General features: G+C 45.7%; 1 protein-coding gene across 11 annotated transcripts in view; it reads right to left on the bottom strand.

The window, feature by feature from the left end:
• Nucleotides 1-19,875, bottom strand: part of SEPTIN11 (septin 11) — a 103,985-nt gene that overhangs the window by 43,763 nt on the left and 40,347 nt on the right. For all 11 annotated transcript variants that reach the window (XR_014538437.1, XR_014538438.1, XR_014538439.1 and 8 more), the window contains exons 2-4: nucleotides 18,933-19,047; nucleotides 11,431-11,626; nucleotides 741-927 (exon numbers count right to left, since the gene is read on the bottom strand). Coding sequence is in view for 8 of the 11 variants with exons in the window: in XM_083571539.1 (XP_083427665.1) it covers nucleotides 741-927; nucleotides 11,431-11,626; nucleotides 18,933-19,047 (498 nt within the window). In the remaining 3 variants the exon portion in view is untranslated. The remainder of the gene's footprint in view (nucleotides 1-740; nucleotides 928-11,430; nucleotides 11,627-18,932; nucleotides 19,048-19,875) is intronic.

A 19,875-nucleotide genomic window follows, 5' to 3' on the forward strand; every position in this document is an offset into this window, starting at 1 on the left:
ATTCACAATACACTTCCAGGGCCATAAACTGGGTTTCTGTCTAGCTTTATGAGGTCGATCATTTGTAAGGAAAAAGAAAGAACCACACATACACAACAAGGTTAAGGACTGCTTAGGTGCAATTTCCTTCCATAAAACCAGAGGATTTGTTTTTTTACAAAAACAACAACCCTGGTAGAGATGATGTTAATATTGACCCAGAAATCAAGAGCTTTTTAACTACAGACAGTGCTTGACAATCCTCTTATATTATATAAACTCACTTCCTGTGGGTGCCGCTAATCCTTATTTGGAAGAAAAGCAAAAAAACAAAAACAAAAAAAACCACCAACAAACTTGTGCCAAAATTAAAGGCCTTATTTTCAGCAAATGTCTATTCTGGCAGGGGGCGGAATCCAGAATCATTTTTGAAATTACTTTTTAAAGGAGCATTTCAGTTGATTAACTGTAGGTTTTAAGTAAATCTGCCTGAATTTGAATAAGCACAATTTTGGGTGGGGGTGGGGGTGGGGAGGAAGCACATTGGGGGCCGAGCAACACATTAAGTGGCACCAGCCACAGTTTCAGAATCCTGCCCCTCCATCAAAACGCCACCTCTCGCTCTCAAAGCTTCTTACCATTAAGTGAATTAGCATGGCATTTTTATTTCGCTCCACAGTTCTCCGCAACAGAAATCTGCTTCCCTGTTATAACTGTGCGGCTAGCAAGGCAAGGTCTCATCAAGGTGAGAAGTGGAGTACCTTACTGTCGAGCTTCTTCATGGTGACCAGATCAAGAGATTTCAGCGAGTGGCCTGTAGGTGCAATGAAGTATAAGCAAGCGTGAATCCTGGTGTCGTGGTAGTTAAAGAGGGAGCGCTTGATCTTCAGTTCCTCCTGCAGGTAGGCTTCAAACTGGGCATCTATGTATTCCACAATGGGCTTGTAGCTGAAAACAGAAGAATCACATTACAAACCCGGATGCAACTGCCATTATAGGGTTTTCGTCAAGGTGACTGCCAGTGCAGCTATAAGACCAGTCTTCCCCTCAAACACACTAAAACCAAAAGCCAAGGTATCAATGGGAGAGGATTAGGTTTCTTTCCAAGTCCTTCAACCACCCCCTGTCCACCATCTTGTGTAAATCATGGCAAGTACAGGTCAAGATGAGGGACGCGGGTCGCACTATGGGGTAAACCACAGAGCCTAGGACTTGCTGATCAGAAGGTCAGCAGTTCGAATCCCTGCGACGGGGTGAGCTCCCGTTGCTCAGTCCCAGCTTCTGCCAACCTAGCAGTTCGAAAGCACGTCAAAGTGCAAGTAGATAAATAGGTACCGCTCCGGCGGGAAGGTAAACGGCGTTTCCGTGCGCTGCTCTGGTTCACCAGAAGTGGCTTAGTCATGCTGGCCACGTGACCCGGAAGCTGTACGCCGGCTCCCTCGGCCAATAAAGTTTCACATAGTAGGCTGCTGGCTGGCACACTACAAAGGGAAGGTAGGGATTGCCATGTTTGAAAAATGTGACCCAGCCTGCGCACTTGGACTGCACTCATGTTATATATAACTTTATAAAGCACATTCGAAGCACATTTACCCCTTCAAAGAATTCTGGGCACTGTGGTTTGCTGAAGCTTGCTGGGAATCATAACTCTCTGATGGATAAACTACAGCGCCCAGGATTCTCTGAAGGAAATAATGTACTTCAAAAGTACACTGTGAATTCAAGCCTTACCACTTTTGCCCTTTGCTTTCTAGGTCCACGCTTCAAAGTGCTGTGTCTGAGGGCTTCCCTTTTGCCCCACTGCTTTCCCCAGGAAAACCCGGCTGAATCGGAACAAATGGCAATTCGGGTTTTCTGCAGACTGTTGTTGGGTCTGATTATTATTTTATTTGTTGGTTTGTTTTATTATTTATTGACTGTCTGGAGACAAGACAACCACATCGTGCGCCAATAGCAGTGACCAGAGGAGGAATGACCGCTGGGAGGAGCAGAAAGGGAAGAAACGCCATGGTGCATTGACAGCAGCACAACCAGATGCCCCAGATGCAACAAAATATTTCTCTCCCTGCATTGCAAGGGGTTGGACTAAATGACCCATGGGGTCCCTTGTTCCCAAGAGTCCCATTCCCCATGATTTTCCCATATCGGTCTCTACAGTCTGCTGCAACCTGCCGACAGTTTGACTTCATCCCCCAAAGGTGCAGTCCTCCATTGATCTAGTAATAGTAGTAGTAGTAGACCGTCCTTCATCCAAAGATCTCAGGGAGGTTCACAGCATAAAAATACAAGATAATACGATTAAAAATACGATTCTATGGTGTTTTGCAGGGGGAAAGTGTTCAGACATGGAGCTTTGAAATATGGATCTGTCCCGAGAAATGTGGCACAAAAGGAAGTCTGGGTCAACCCTTATTCACCCACAGCCAAGGGGGTCTAAATTACCAGTATGTGGCAACGTCGTGTACCCCCCATGACCTTTGAATAGCCTTTTATAGCAGATCAACTTTGGGAAAAGGAATCTGCTTACGTGCTGACTGGGTTCTGAATTCTGTGCTTTTACAGAGATCCTGCTCACAGCTGGCTGTTCAACTGAAGATGAACCTTCTTTGTCAAAACAGTTTGTAATGAGCTGGGAGCTGCTGTGATCAAGTGTCCGGCTATCAGGACATCCCGTTTGTACGCTGGGAGCTAAATTAAAAACCTGCTAATTCCCCCCACAGCTGTTCCCAAGGTCCTGTTCCTCGGTTTTAAAGGGGATAGGAGGTTTTATGCAAGGAGAACGACAGCCTACAGCAAATCTCAATCTTAAAAAGAGAGATTTAGTGATTAAAAACGGAAAACTTGTGCTACTGGGATTGCCAAAATTTATTTATTTTTGCTAGAGTGTAATGAGAGGCAGTTAGACAACCAAATGCATTCTGGGGAGAAGGCTCTGAGCTGCAGTTTTGTGCCTGAGACATTAAGTGCAAAAAAACATTTGGGGACAAGTAGGATAACACTGTGGTTGACAAGATTGTATGAACGACCAACCTCAAGCCAAAGCAAGATATTCTTCAGCTCCTGGGTCAGAGGTCTGGGCTTGTTAATTGCTTGAGGAGATAAACTTTGATGCTGGATTGTTTGAATCCCGGTTTCTTGGTATTTTGATGTTTCGTTTTGATTTGTGTATCACATTGTTGGTTGACAATTCTTGTATTGTGTGCTATATTGTTGGTTTTGTGGTGTGCCTTTTAATATACTGCTAGGGAACACCGTGGGAACCTTCGTGTTGAAGGGGAAAACACTAATTTAATAAGTAAGAATTAATAATAGTCGTAGTACATGAGAGAGTGCTCTCCTGCATCAGAGACACTCATGTATGCTGACAGCCCATAATGTGTTAACAGGGCAGAGGGCTGTGAACATGTAAAAAGTAGGGGAAAGTGAAGAGGGTTAATGGACGGGGGTTCCCTTCAGATCCCAAGATGGCTTTGATATGCAGTTGTAGGAATTTGACCTTTCCTGCCACATAAACGGAGATTCTCAGGAGGCCAAACTCTGATCCAGATTCCATACTTCATGCTGGGCAGTTGTGCAGAAGACCCACAGCCAAATTTCTGACAGGGCCTCATAGCATGAGGGCATGGTGCAGAGGACTGCAACGCCTGTGTCTGTGGCCTTTTGCATCGCTGTGGAATGTGAATACTGAGCTAAGGAGAAGCGTGGAAGGGGGAGTGGGAAACTGGGAAAAGAAGGGGGAAGAGCGAAGGAGCAGCTGGTGGCTGGGGGAAGCCGGAGGCAAGCGAAGGGGAGCGAAGCAAAAGGGCTATAAAAAGAGGCAGGCAGAGAAAAAGCAACACCCACAATGTGGCAGAGAAGGTTGAGGGCCCTCTGCGCTTTTAATAACTAAAGATTCTGCGGCCAGGCAATCCAAAGCCTGAATCAAGAAGTGCTGATACTGCAAACGAACCCAACTCATAATGTACCTGCATTTTTAAATATAATCTACGCTGGTTTTGCTGATCATGTTAAGGAGGGTTAAGGAGCTTTGTGGAGGTATGGCATTCAGGTCCTAACCACCATCCCTGGAGATGTTCCTCAGCCATCCTTCTGGCTCCTAAGGCATGCATTGCCCATACATGCACTTTCAAGCCTCTATCTACAGATGTTAGGAACTTGCTCAATTCAGTACATGAAAATAGATTCTCAAGAAAAACTGAATTGTGTGCACAATATAACCAGTGTTTGAAATTAGCCAGGCGCCAGGAGCGTTTTGCTACTGGCGTAGGTCCAGTTGGGACTACATGGAGATTTCTGGGCACCAGGTTGGTGACTGCAGTTTAAAAGCCTCTGCCTTAGTCCATCATTAATACCATTCCCATTTCCGCTGTGTGTGTTTCTCCTTTCTGCACTGGGACAAGTGAACTGTTGTAAGAGCAAGCTACAGTCAAGCATTGTAGCTGAGATCATAGAATCATAAAACTGCAGTGTTACAAGGGACCCAGAGGATTATTTAGTCCAACCCCCAGGTGAACAGACATGCTGTTGTGGCGATCGGAACCTGGATTCAAGGTGTCATTTGGAGCCTAGCTTATATACCCGAGTTTCTAACACTGAATATAACATTCCACGCCCCTTCTGCACTCCCACAGAACTGAGCCATGGGCACAGACAGTAGTTCACACACAAAAGAAAATACTTCTACACAACATCAGGGTTCCTACTTCGGACAAAGGCTTGCTGCAGAAATCGCAGCAGCCAAAGGAAGCCACTCTCCTACAGAAGACATGTGGCCTGCAAATAACAGGCAAAAATATAAGGTGAGCCTGCTGGCCAATGTCCCATCTAGTTCTCACAGTGGCTGACCAGCAGTGTTCAAAACTCCCATTGTTCTAGGGCACATTTTGCAACGGGGAATTCCTGAGCAGTTTCTGAGCTCTGAGCCTAATACAGTAATACCTTGGGTTACAGATGCTTCAGGTTGCGTTTTTTTGGGTTACGGACCCGCCGAAACCCGGAAGTACCGGAACGGGTTACTTCCGGGTTTCAGGGGTCATGCATGCGCAGAAGCGCTAAATCACGCTTTGCGCATGCGCAGAAGTGCCGAATCGCAACCCGCACGTGCGCAGACTCACTGCTGCGGGTTGCGAACGTGCATCCCGCATGGATCACGTTCGCAACCCAAGCATCCACCGTATTTCAGGTTCCTGCACCTAGTATTTCAGATTAAAACTGCAGAGTGGGAGGAGAGTAGGACCTTTTTCTGCCTCCCCACTTCCAGCTACTCTCTGAAGACTGGAGAAGAGACCCTCTTAAGAATATTAGGGGGGTGGGCAGGGGAAGGACTAGAGCATATGAAAAATGAACGTAATATTTTAGCTGCAGTCTGTCGTTTTCAGCTTTGCATTCTCGTTACAGAAAAAGAACGCCTAGACATTTCGTTGCTGCACCCATAACCTGGGTTTAAGGTGCCCTTTAGCTCCTAACCTTCATATCTCAGTTTCTAACACTGCCGACCAGATGCCTGTGGGAAGCTTGCAAGCTGAACATGAGCACAACAGCCCTCTGCCCACCTGTGAATCGCAGCCACTGGTATGCTGAAGCCATGACGTCTCAGAAACTCTGTGGTTTGTTCCCCACTCTCCAGTTCTTTGTCCCTCGCTCCCTTTGCCCACATGTTCTAGAGATAACTGTATTGCTTTGTTTCTATGGCATAAAGGCGGAGCTTCAAAGTTCCTGTAGCCACAAGCACAATTGCTCTCCTTGTCTGTACTCTCACCGCCAGCACCTCAGACTTGAACATAGCCTAGGTTTGCCCGTTGCAACTCTCCTGGGTTTCTTCCCCACCTCTGAAACCAGATATCCTTTCCAGAGGGAGGCAGCATGGTGCCGGCATTGCAGCAAGTGGGGGGGAGCTTTTTTGGAACAAGTGACACATTCCCTTCTGGGTGGTGGGACCAGAGGCATAAATTAGTGGAGCAACGAATATCTATCTATCTGAAGGAGCGTCTCTACCCCCATCGTTCTGCCCAGACACTGAGGTCCAGCGCCAAGGGCCTTCTGGCTGTTCCCTCGCTGTGAGAAGCCAAGTTATAGGGAACTAGGCAGAGGGCCTTCTTGGTAGTGGCGCCCAACCTGTGGAACGCCCTCCCACCAGATGTCAAAGAGAAGAACAACTACCAGACTTTTAGAAGACATCTGAAGGCAGCCCTGTTTAGGGAAGCTTTTAATGTTTAAGAGACCACTATATTTTAATACTTGTTGGAAGCCGCCCAGAGTGGCTGGGGAATAAATAATAAATAAAGTATCATCATCATCATCTATATCTATACAGTGGTACCTCGGGTTCCATATGCTTCAGGTTCCATATGCTTCAGGTTACAGACTCCGCTAACCCAGAAACAGTACCTCAGGGTTAAGAACTTTGCTTCAGGATGAGAACAGAAATGGCGCAGCGGCAGCGGGAGGTAGCTAAAGTGGTACCTCAGGTTAAGAACAGTTTCAGGTTAAGAACAGACCCGCAGGACGAATTAAGTTCTTAACCTGAGGTACCACTGTATCTATATGTATACATACACCCACCCACACCCCTTTATACAGTTGTCTAGTTTTATTGCCAGGGGTCACCACAAGCAGCCCACAGGGGTCGTTTAACCAGCCCATGGACCCCCGCCGCCCGTTCGGTGGCTCCCATGTGCCACGCTAAACTGGCACAAAGCAGAGCAGGGACTGCCTTCCGCAACGCTGGGTGGCTTCCCATTGGCTGCAGGAAGCTCCTACAGCCAATGGGAAGCTGCGCATACCTCCTCCGTGCTGGAAGGAGCATTTGTGCATGTGCGTGCGTTCCTGCCCACTACGGCGTCTGCGGGACCGTGAATTGGCCCAAGCCGCAAAAACTTTGCCGACCCCTGTTTTATGCACACACACTCTGTCCTGCATCCCAGGAAGCAAGGAGCATCTTTGGGAGTTGAACGACGCAGTTAAACCAGGCAGAAAAACCCAGGCAGGGTACAGTGCAGGCCTGGGGAGGGTTTTGGACTGAGACGAGTCTTGAAGGCCAGATACAGAGTCCTGGAGGGTCACATTTGGGCCTGAGGTTCCTCATAGATTACGAGTGGGGTGAGGTGCGTGACCTCTGGGCCAGCCGCTGCGTTTTCAGCCTAACCAACCTCACAGGACGGTTGTGAGGATAAGGTCAATTCTGTGTCCAGGGAAGCTGTTTATCAGCTCCATCTGGTATGCAGGCTGAGACCCTATCTGCCCGTGGACTGTCTCACTAGAGTGGTGCATGCTCTTGTTACCTCCCGCTTGGACTACTGCAATGCGCTCCACGTGGGGCTACCTACATGGGGACCTGGAAACTACAACTAATCCAGAATGTGGCAGCTAGACTGGTGACTGGGAGCGGCCGCCGAGACCATATAACACCGGTCTTGAAAGACCTACACTGGCTCCCAGTATGTTTCCAAGCACAATTCAAAGTGTTGGTGCTGACCTTTAAAGCCCTAAATGGCCTCGGTCCAGTACACCTGAAGGACCATCTCCACCTCCATCATTCTGCCTGGACACTGAGGTCCAGCGCTGAGAGCCTTCTGGCGGTTCCCTCACTGCAAGAAGCCAAGTTACAGGGAACCAGGCAGAGGGCCTTCTCGGTAGTGGCACCTGCCCTGTGGAATGCCCTCCCACCAGATGTCAAAGAGAAAAATAATTACCAAACTTTTAGAAGACATCTGAAGGCAGCCCTGTTTAGGGAAGCTTTTAATGTTTAATAGGTTATTGTATTTTAGTGTTTTGTTGGAAGCCGCCCAGAGTGGCTGGGGAAACCCAGCCAGATGGGCGGGGTATAAATAATAAATTATTATTATTATTGGGTGAATAGAGGCCTCAATATGCAACCATGGCAATGGTGCCAGGGACTGCGCTACACCCTTCTCTCCTTCCATGTGCTGCGGCAGCTGTGGTATCTCACCCGCCTTTATGGAAGTCAAGATGCCTCACTTTCAGAATGGGTTAAAAAAGCAGGCATCCTTGAAATTCTTTCCCACAAGCCACACATTCCAAGAATACCTCGCTAAAGCTTATTTCCTATTTAGGAAAGTTTAGATGAAGTCATTAAAATAGCTTTGCTGCCAGATAAAGCGCAGTCAGCAAACTGAAGGCTTTTAAAGTTCAGCTACAACATGCGTTCCCAAAACTAGTTTAAAACGAACTTAAGCATTCTTGGGTTTCCTGTGTGGAAATAGCTAAACTGCCAGCTAAACTGGTTTTTAAAAGGAGATAATAAGAGACATAGCCATTCAAACAACATATTCCGGGTTTCAGGTAACATGCAAACACTGAAACGAATTGTTTCAAGAAATGATTTGGCGAGGCTCACCACCTATGGGAGTGGCACGCCCATTTCACTTGTGACTACTATGCAACTGAAAATCCCCTTGCTCGTTTACTTGATTATGTTTTTAAAATGTATATATTGATTTCGTAGAAGGTAAGGCTACACATCATAGATAACAAACACCAGGAGAGAAATCCCCAGAATTGTAAAAATGAATAAAAGACAAAACAAAAGTCAGTGTTTAGTGTGATTATTTTGCCTCTCTTCACAGGTTCCATATACAGTGGTACCTCAGGTTACATATGCTTCAGGTTACATACGCTTCAGGTTACAGACTCTGCTAACCCAGAAATATTACCTCGGGTTAAGAACTTTGCTTCAGGATGAGAACAGAAATTGTGCTCCGGCGGCGCGGCAGCAGCAGGGGCCCCCTTAGCTAAAGTGGTGCTTCAGGTTAAGAACAGACCTCCGGAATGAATTAAGTACTTAACCCGAGGTACCACTGTACCTGATCTTGTATTGGTCACATATTAGGAGGCCAGTAGCGCTGCATTATGATCTATGCAGGTTAAGAAAGCTTGTTATGCATAGGTTCCCCTCAGCACCTTACATTTCAAGCACTCTCCAACTGGGATAGAAATCCTCTAAAAAAGAGCTTTCCAAACTGTGTGTCACGACCCATTAAGTGTGTTGGCTGCAGTGTGTAGGTGTGTCAAGCAAATGCTTCCCGCGTTCCTCTCGGGGGCTGGAAAGGAGTTAGTTTAAAATAATAATAAATAATTTATTTATTTATACCCCACCCATCTGGCTGGGTTTCCCCAGCTACTCTGGGCAGCTCCCAACAGAATAATAATAATAATAATAAGCGATTAAAAAAATGAACACTTTTCCTTTCCCGTACCATAAATATGCATGCCATCCAAATCTATTATCGTGGCCTTCTAAGTCCAATGCTTCTTCCTTTTCCAGGTTTATCCAGTCCCTGATCCATACCAAACATGCAGCCTCAGATAGTTGTTAATTTCCTTGACATCTGAAGGGAGGGCGTTCCACAGGGCGGGTGCCACTACCGAGAAGGCCCTCTGCTTGGTTCCCTGTAACCTCACTTCTCGCAGGGAGGGAACCGCCAGAAGGCCCTCAGAGCTGGACCTCAGTGTACAGGCTGAACGATGGGTGGAGTATACTGGGCCGAGGCCGTTTAGGGCTTCAAAGGTCCAATTTGCTAGTAAAACTGAATGACTGTGTCGCGAAATGATGCATGTCTAAAAAGCGTGTCACCAGTTTGGAAAGCTCCGCTCTAAAATATTGCTAGCGCTGACAAAGCTGATGGGAATGTCTTGTGCTGCCTGAAAGAGAAACCCATCGATGGCTGACCTTGTGACAAACACGGGTACCGAACGCAGCCCTGGGTAATCAAGCTGCATGGCCACAGAAGACCCACCAGCATGCATAAAACTGGAAAAGACAAAGGAAAGTCTTGAAACGAGATGCATCTTGTGATCCTGATCTTTTCCCCCCAGACCTGCCTTCTTCAGAAACTGGAGGCAACGCATATGCTCCACAAGTGGTCTCTGTCAACAGTGCGCATTGTAAGCAATCAGCGTTGACGTCTTAGAGCTCTTCCTGCTCTGGGCTTAGAGAGACGAACCCCCTTGTAAATCACTAAAACGAGCCAGGCCAGGGCAGGAGACTAATTGCAGCCGCGATGCTTAGCTTGCGATCGTTTGGGACAAGCGCCCGATTGTGACAAGGCGCAGAGGAGGTAACGGCTCTCCCATTCATGTCGCGGGTCATAGCGTGAGCCCTGCTGTACACCCTTGAACAAAGGAGGTCTTGACAGATGAAGGGAGACAATGCTTCTGGCTCTTGCTGAATTAAATCAGATGCAAAGCAGTTCAGGAGACAAAGTGGCAACACATTTCCATATGGAACACCTGCTCCTGGGAGGGTGGGCAGGCTTTTCATTTTAAAAGTCCTTTCCCCCTTGGTTTGTGCACATATGTGCCACTTCAAAAAACAAGAGCTGTTTCAGTGCGTCTGTACACACAATACACACATCCAGGCTTGATGAAGGGAGAGGAGAGTTCCAGCAAGGAGGGCTGAGATTCCCAGCAAGGTTTGAAACCTAAGGCCCCATCTGCACATTTAAAGCAGTATCATACCACTTTAAGCAGACGTGGCTTCCTCCCAAAGAATCATGGGAACTGTAGTTTGCTAAATATGCAAAAGAGTTGTTAGGGGACCCTTATTCTCCCTCAGAGTTGATTTCTAAACTCAGGGCCTTTTCCCCCAGCCAGAACCTAGTTCCAGCACCTCTCAGGTGGACAACATTGCCATTATAAGGGAACAAGGGGGGGTGAGTTCCAGCACCTCTTTTTCTAGAAAAATAGCACTGGTTAAACTGCTCTGGGAGTTGTAGTGGGTGAAGAGGGGTCTGCTAATAAGTCTCGGCACCCTTAATAAACTACATAACCCCATAATTCTCTGGGGACATTCATGCCTGTTTAAAGTCTTTTAAATGTATAGTGTGAATGGGGCACTGATATTACTATATTTTTACTGATAGCACACCATTTTCCCGGACAGGACTCAAGTTGGCATACAGATAAGAACAGCTGAAAACATAGAAAAACCAATCATCAAATAACCCAAAACGGATAGAATCGAAATTATACACATATATAAGATCTGTTTTAAAACATACCAATAGTTACAATAAAAACACGGCACCAACCCTTTTAAGCAAAAAGCAGTCAATGGCCAAAAGCCTGCTTGGACGACAAAGGCTTCACCTGCCAGTCCAGCTTCTCCACAGAGGGAGTTTCAAAGACTAATGTGCAAAGGTAAAACACATCACATCCATTGTTCCACTGAAATCTGAGTCTGCCACTGCCCCAAATGGATAAGTCAAAAGCTGTCTGTGTCATAGTATCTTTTTCACCTCAAAAGGCACTTGGGGAGAAATCGCATGTTTGAAAAGCATACCACATTTCACCCTGCAGATCAAGAGGCAAATTGAACATGTAAACTTTCCACCAAAACCTTCCAGCATGAGGAAAGCTTACACGTGTGATTTCCCTCTACTCTGCAAAGCGCTTGGCCCTTCAAAGAATAGTCTGGAGTGGCCTTGATGCTACCTGTCATCTTTGTTGATCTGGTCTCCAAATCCCACCGTGTCAACGATCGTCAGCTTCAGGCGGACGTTGCTCTCCTGAAGTTCGTAACTCCTTGCTTTCAACCGCACGCCAGGCTCGTTGTGAGTGGCTGGGTCACTTTCAAACTTTGTGTTGAACAGGGTGTCCATGAGCGTCGATTTGCCAATGCCTGTTTCCCCTGAAAAGGACCACATTCAGGTTAGGAGTCTGAGAAGCCCATAGCCACTACCTTTAGCCTCCCAGTGACTTCCTTCCTGGCGTCCAAATCAAGGATATTCTGCTTAAATGAGACATTAGAATTCCAAAGTTACAGGAAGCAAGCATTGCTTAGGAATGAGACTCAATGGTCCGCTAGATTAAGTAATTTATAGTTCAAATCCTAACTTCACAACGAGGTCAAAGCTGGGCAAACTTCAGGCTTGCAGAAGCTACTTCCTTTTTTTTACCAGGACTCTTTAAGTAGACCAACAGGAGTAAAGAGCAAAAGTCGTCGGTTTGAGTCCTACTTGGAGCAGACCCAGTGAAATTAATGGACATGAGGCTATTCATGTTTTTTAACTTCACTTGGTCTACTCTGAGTAGGGCTGACACTGAAGGCAGCATGTACACTCAAAGTTACGGGATTATGAGCTCAGGAGCTTGTTTCAAATACTAGACCTGGCATTTTGTTGCTGCTACTGTTAAAACAGGGATGCGGGTGGCGCTGTGGGTAAAACCTCAGCGCCTAGGGCTTGCCGATCGCATGGTTGGCGGTTCGAAACCCCGCGGCAGGGTGAGCTCCCGTCTTTCGGTCCCAGCTCCTGCCCACCTAGCAGTTCGAAAGCACCCATAAGTGCAAGTAGATAAATAGGTACCGCTTTATAGCGGGAAGGTAAACGGCGTTTCCGTGTGCTGCGCTGGTGCTGGCTCACCAGAGCAGCTTTGTCACACTAGCCACATGACCCGGAAGTGTCTCCAGACAGCGCTGGCCCCCGGCCTCTTAAGTGAGATGGGCGCACAACCCTAGAGTCGGACACGACTGGCCCGTACGGGCAGGGGTACCTTTACCTTTACCTTTACTGTTAAAACAAGTGAGAGTCAGAATTCCTTGGGATTCAGGCTGCTTTAGTTTATAAACCAGCACGTTCAAGTCACACAGTTAAAGTGCATTTGGCACTCCTGTGCAACAAAATGGACTTTCTGCGGTAAGGAAAGTGAGGGGGGAGAAACACTGGAGAGTGGGATAACAAAAAGTTTGATGTGGTATTATTTCATACCTCCTCACAGATGAGATAATAAATTATCAGTATAAGTTGTATTATGTGTGTGTGGATTTTATAAAGGTTTAAAATATTTACTTAGCTATTTAAAGTGATTTATTACAGGCATGTATGTAGCTACTTGCCTCTCATCAGCTGATTTTATTTTCATTTTCGAAACTACCCTTAACCACCTTGCAACTCAAATCATAAGACATCCATTCATTTTTAAATATGGCAGGAGAATCTTTCTGGACCTGCACCAGATATGCTGTATTTTTATTTTTATTTTTTATGTTAACTTGTGGGACTTACTTTTGCCTGGCTAACAATAACTGGGAAGAGGTTTATTATTGCCTGGACAGACACAATTGTTTCTTTTTTAAAGAGAGGTTGCTATTTGTGAGCTATACACAGGTTTTCATTGCTTCAAAAATCTGCAAGACCTATTTCATCAGTTCTCAGTTAAAATTGCAGCCAAAAGTTACATCAGATCAGAAGTCTACAACTGCTAGAAGCTAGTCCTGGACCAGCAATGACACACACACACACACACACACACAGAGAGAGAGAGAGAGAGAGAGAGAGAGAGTACTTTGAGAAATCTATTAAGAACAACATGCCAACATTGTTTTTGCAGCACTTACAAAACTCAGCACGTTAAAAAGGATCTAGGGGGTCTCAGTAGAACACACTCGTAACATGAATCAACAGTGTGATGCAGCAGCCAAAAAAAAAAAGCTAATGCAATTATTAGGCTGCAGCAAAAGAAGTATTGTGTCCAGATCAAGGGAAGCAATAGTACTGCTCTGTTCGGCCTTCCTCAGACTGAACCTGGAGTCCTGTGTCCAGTTCTGGGCACCACGATTTAAGAAAGCTATTGACAAGCAGGAACCTGTGCAGAGGAAGAGACCCAAGATGACAAAGGTCTGGAAACCAAGCCATATGAGGAGTTAGGCATGCTTAGCCTGGAGAACAGAAGACTAAGAAGAGATAGGATGGCCATCTTCAAATACCTGAAGCGCTGCCACGTGGAGCAGGTTTGTTTTCTGCTGTTTCAGAGGCTAGGACCCAAACCAGTAGATTCAAATTACAAGAAAGGTGATTCCGGCTAAACATTAGGAAGAACTTTCTGACCACAACAGCTGTTCAACAATGGAATGGACACCCTTGGAAAGTGGCAGATTCACCTTCCTTAGCGGTTTTTAAGCAGAGGTTGGATGGTCATCTGTCAAGGATTCTTTCTTTCCATCCTCATTGCTGGTGCAGAAAGTGGCAGCTAGCTTCCAACTATATTCCTTTAGTTACTACCTTGATTTCACTTTTCTCCCATGCCTGCTTTTAGCTGACAACTTTCCCTTTGGCCAGAGCAAAGAAGCAAAGAGCAGCGTAAAATCCCAGTTTGTTGTTGTTCTTCCTCTTCTTCTTCTTCTTCTTCTTCTTCTTCTTCTTCTTCTTCTTCTTCTTCTTCCAGTCATGGGTGCAAACCGTCTCCATTGATAACAGAACTACGAAACCAGTAGGATGCATTGCTCAGGCCATGATAATTGTTATTATATTGAGAACATAGCCTGCAGTGCACACTGGACGTCCCACCACCATGCCCTAAAGCAAGGAAGGAGAAACTATGGCCCTCCAGATGTTTTTGGACTCCATCATCTGCAGCCAGCATTGGTGATTGGCAGGAGTGATGGGAACTGTAGTCCAATAACATCTGGAGGACTACAAGTCACTCTCACTTGCCCTGTCCTGCAGCGCTCTTTGATAGGGAACTGCTAAGTCATCCCAGACCACGGTACTCTGCAGCCCAGGAGTGCTCCAGAAATGTCTGATGCAGCTCACACTGTTGCATTTTGTTTTCCGTTAAGAGATACACGTTGTTGGACAAAGGAATCAATTAGCATGCTATTTCTTATTTTCATTTAGCAGGAAAAATATATATGTGCCAATTAGCACTGGGTTTCAACCTTAATTGGTTTAGCTGGAAATGGGTGGGAGGGCCCAGAATTTAATAAAGAAAGGCTAAATTTAAATTCGTATAGTTAAAGCTATGGTTTTCCCAGTAGTAATGTATGGAAGTGAGAGCTGGACCATAAAGAAGGCTGATCGCCGAAGAATTGATGCTTTTGAATTATGGTGCTGGAGGAGACTCTTGAGAGTCCCATGGACTGCAAGAAGATCAAACCTCTCCATTCTGAAGGAAATCAGCCTGAGTGCTCACTGGAAGGACAGATCGTGAAGCTGAGGCTCCAATACTTTGGCCACCACATGAGAAGAGAAGACTCCCTGGAAAAGACCCTGATGTTGGGAAAGATGGAGGGCACAAGGAGAAGGGGACAACAGAGGATGGGATGGTAGGGCAGTGTTCTCAAAGCTACCAGCATGAGTTTGACCAAACTGCAGGAGGCAGTGGAAGACAGGAGTGCCTGGCGTGCTCTGGTCCATGGGGTCACGAAGAGTCGGACACAACTAAACAACAACAACAAAAAAATTTAAATCGGCAGGGCTGGGAGTTTATGGGCACATTTACTCATATATTTTTTGAGGTCATTTTGGTTTGGGTATGTTACTGTAACAGGAAGCAAAGAGAAGCAACACAACTGGGGTTGGCCTTTCCTTTTTGTGGCAAGTGGGGCCTTCCACTGGTTAAATTATAAACTGCCGCATATTTCCTGCAAAAAAGGCATCAGCACAGAGGTTTTGGCAAGGGCACAAAAAGCTCAACTTCGTAAGGCCATACATCTCATGGAGGAGAAGGCTGCCAGTGGCTACCAGCCATCATGGCCAAGCATACACTATCTCCAGGGCTTCTGACTGCCAATTGCTGGGATTGAGGAGAGCTTCTCATAATGTCGAAATCAACTTTGTGACATGATATATTAAAAAGTAGCTTTTCAGCTGATCACCAAGTCCAGTACGTATGTACAAAATACAAATCCTATTTTGTCAGTGCCGTAGTACATTCTTTTCTAATTTCTTCATCTTCTCTTGTATTTTTCTGTCTGACGTATTCCACTTGTGGAGGGCTCTTCCATTCAGGTGCTGCTTGAGATATTCCCATAAAGCATCTGGTTGTCCACTGCGAGAGAAGGATGCTGGCCTGACCCAGCAAGCTTTCCTTATGTTCTTAAACCAGCTGTGGATGCAAGTCACGTTCCTTTTCTTTTTTTAAAAAAACAACAACAATGGTGCAATAAAACCCGAGTCAATATTTTCTCTTTTAAAAGGAACAGCGAAGCTGCCGGCTAAAGTTTCATTGTAAAAACAAAACCGGATTTCATATAAACAGGCAGCAACGGGAATAGCTGAGCCCTGCCAAGCAAAGTGCAGAGATCAATGGTTTCGTTTTGCGGACGCACAGAAATGCCTTTCAGGGGATGCAAATAGGAAAGGTCTCAGGGAAACAACATCGCTCCAGCCTCTAGAAGCTCAAACCACTTTGTTCAACAGCTTGCTGCGGTTTTGACGACATCTCTTTTTGCCGTTGTTTTAATTTGATGGATAGGAAAACACTAATCCTCATGGGAGAGCAAAGAAGAGGCAGCGGCCTTTTGCATTCCCCGGATAAAATTTGACTATGGATGACTTTGGCCGCAACCTTGAGGACAGTTCACCCTGTACGCAGCCTCAGAGGAGAGGCTATGTGTGGATGCCACAATTCCCACTAAATCGCGGAGAAAGCAAAGCGATGTGATGCGAACGGATGCAAACTGCAGCTATCAGCCTGATGAGCTTCCTTCTTGTTAACAAAAAAAGAGGGAAAGAAACTCAAGTTTCTGGTCCTCATGTTTACAAAGAGATGGGAGTGCGAGGGAATTCCCTGCTGAAATCTCAGGAGCCAGAGGGGCGGCTGAGCGAGGCTTCCAGTCTTTGGGGACATTTGCTTGAGAGTTTCTCTAGGGCTGCAATTCGGTGCTACATAAGTTTGTGAGGAATTCACTGGGGTGAGGAAGAGGCACAATTTGGCATATGTACCGTATTTTTCCCTCTATAACACGCAGATTTTTTCTCCTAAAAAGTAAGGGGAAATGTCTGTGCGTGTTATTGAGCGAATGTGCGGTCCCTGGAGCTGACTGTCCCAAGTACAGGGCAAAAATCAGGCAAAAATCATATCGCGCAGTCAGGGAGGAGAGGAGGCTGCTGCTTTCCTGCATTCTGCCTCAGGGTCTTACTGCCCACCCTCTTCTGTTTCGTTACTGTGTTTGCTCAAACGGAACAAAGAGCAGGCAAATCCCCTCCCCTCCAGGTAAGCAGAGGGGAAAGCAGAGCGTCCTTCCCTTTAATTCCTCTCCGTGCTGCTGCTGCTGCGTCTAGGGATTCGCAGGCAGCAGAAAACATGCAGAGGAGAGAGAGGGGGGGCTGGCTTGGGGGGGGACTTTTGCCTTCCTTTCCCCCCCTTTAAACCCCTCTCTTGCATTCTTAGCCAGCTGCTTCTCTGCACACCCCTCTCGTGCTCCTTGTCCCTTCTGTGTTTTTCCTTTCCTCCCCACTTAAAACGTGGTTACAAAGCACGGATCCACATGGATCCTCAGAATCTTTGCATTGGGTCACCCCAAATTCACCATCAGATCACATAGCAATGATCTGATGCAAAAACAGGGCTGCAATGGTGCAAAAACGTGGTTACAAAGCATGGATCCACATGGATCCTCAGGATCTTTGCATTGGGTCTCCCCAGATTCACCATCAGATCACATAGCATGTCCATGGCTACAGCCTGCACCAAAAAAAATCACGCACCCACTGTTGCCTGGGGCTGCAATGGTGCAAAAACGTGGTTACAAAGCATGGATCCACATGGATCCTCAGGATCTTTGCATTGGGTCACCCCAGATTCACCATCAGATCACATAGCATGTCCATGGCTACAGCCTGCATCAAAAAAAATCACGCACCCACTGTTGCCTGGGGCTGCAATGGTGCAAAAACGTGGTTACAAAGCACAGATCAACATGGATTCTCAGGATTTTTGCATTGGGCTACCCCAAACTCACTGTCAAATCACATGTCTGTGGCCACAGCATGAAGCACAAAAATGATACATCCACTGTTTCATTCAGATTTTTTTTCTTGTTTTCCTCCTCTAAAAACTATGTGCGTGTTATGGTCAGGTGCGTGTTATCGAGTGAAAAATACGGTATATTTCCAGTTCTATCAACTGGCCTTACAGCATTAGCTTATTTATTTTTCAAAATTTAAAGACCACTTAATAATGAAAAAAATAAATAAATCTCTAAGCCATTTACCTAAGGTACTAGAAAATACTATTTATTTTTTAAAAAACTTCTGCACTTTCTTTGCCAATATATGGGCAATGGCATAATTCAGTGCGAGAACACGGAAGGATACAGTGTAGTTCCCTTATAAAGCCTGGGCGTTTGAAACGGTTGTGTCAATGCAGAGTATTTTGTACTTCCTACTTGTATTCCCCCCCAATGTTAGCTACATAATTCTCCATGCTTCAGAAGATGTATTTGCATTTGTGTCAACAATTGCTCGCTTTTTACAGGGCAGAGTGTGGGAGCTCCACATTTACACACCTCGTGTGGATGGCATGGCCCCATTCCTTAGCTCTGAATGACCAGGGAAAGTGTAGGTCTGTCATGGAGAAATAGCTATGAGCCACGATGGCTATGCCTCTGTATACCGGTCACTTGGATTCAGTGGGGAGAGAGCTGTTGTACTCAGGTTCTGCTTGCACAATTCCCAGAGGCACCTGGCAGCCCAACAATTAAGAACAGGACGCTGTTCTTCTTGTGTCCTGACACCAGGTGCTTAAGCAGACACCTAAATGCCAGTACTGGATGTTCTTCTGTACAGGATGCAATGCTCAGTGGCAACTAGGCTATAGCTCCCCAGTGTCTATGCATCCATGTAATTTTCCCATTGACATCTGGTACATTTGCAATTTTAACTGAGGGAGAACAAACTTTTGCCCAGGTTTCCAAAAATCCAGGAAACGCCAGCTAAGCATCCAACATCACTTCCCAGTTTAGTTTCAGTTTTAAACACACGAGGTTCCAAATGCTTTGCTGGTTTTCAGAATTTTTTGGGGTGGGGTGGGGTGGGGAGAAACCTGCACAAAAAGCTGAACATTTCCATTTAAAAGATTCCCTGTGATGCTTCGTGTCTTACACGCTAGGTACCACCAGGCAGGAGGGATTTTATATTGTTCGCCCTGCATGTTGCATCCGGGAAGGACATGCAGATAATCTCTTTGTTCAGAAGCCCATTATCATCACTTACCAACACAAAGGATGTTGAAGCAGAAACCCTGCGAGGTTGACTTGTTGACCAGCTGATCAGGGAGGCTGTCAAAACCGACGTGGCCCGAGAGGGACAGGTTTCGGAGATCATCGTTCTGAAATGCCAAAGAAGAAACATGTCAAGGTTTTTATAGAGTTGGTTTTATCATTGCTTATCAATGAGAAGCAACCATGGCCACCGATATCACACCATCATGTCACATCACGTAAATGCATCCTCCATTGAAATAAACATATCTAGCTTTCTTTCAAATACATTTCTTTCAAATACATTTAGATGCAGAAACTAGAGTTCTTTGGAAGAAAGATGAGATTTGTTTGCAATAAACAGCAAGAACAGGCAGCTTCTAGGTTCCGAAATACTCTGTTTCATGGAGGGCAATATAAAAGTATCTCAAACATAAGTAAGTCTTCTTTTTTTAAAAATAATAATCACCTGCTTCTCAGGAATAAAAAGATAAAGCTGTACAGAAAGAGAAAAAGTTTCCTTACACAGAGTTAGACTAGAAATGCACGGGCCTGTCTAGGGCCCCATCTCCTCTTTGCAGTTAAATAACTATCATACTACTTTATACAGCCATGGCTTACTCCAATGAATTCTGGGAAGTGTAGTTTGTTAAGAGTGCTGAGACTTGTTAGGAGACACCTATTCCCCTCAGAGAGCTACAATTCCCAGAGTTCCCTGGGAAGAGGGATTGACTGTTAAACCACTCTGGGAATTGGAACTCTGCGAACAGGAGAGGGGTCTCCAAACATCTGGTTTGGCCAAAATTGGCACGTTTAATTTTATTTATTTAGAAAGATGTGCAAGCTGTGTAAATCTCCATATTCTCCAAACTGTGTGCATTTATGAAATTATCAGTAAGATACAGGTAAAATTGAAAACACAAATACACATAAAGCACAGCTTAAAATCGATCAAA

This window comes from Podarcis filfolensis (assembly GCF_964270895.1).
Source record: "Podarcis filfolensis genome assembly, chromosome: 9".
Taxonomy (NCBI): Eukaryota; Metazoa; Chordata; class Lepidosauria; order Squamata; family Lacertidae; genus Podarcis; species Podarcis filfolensis.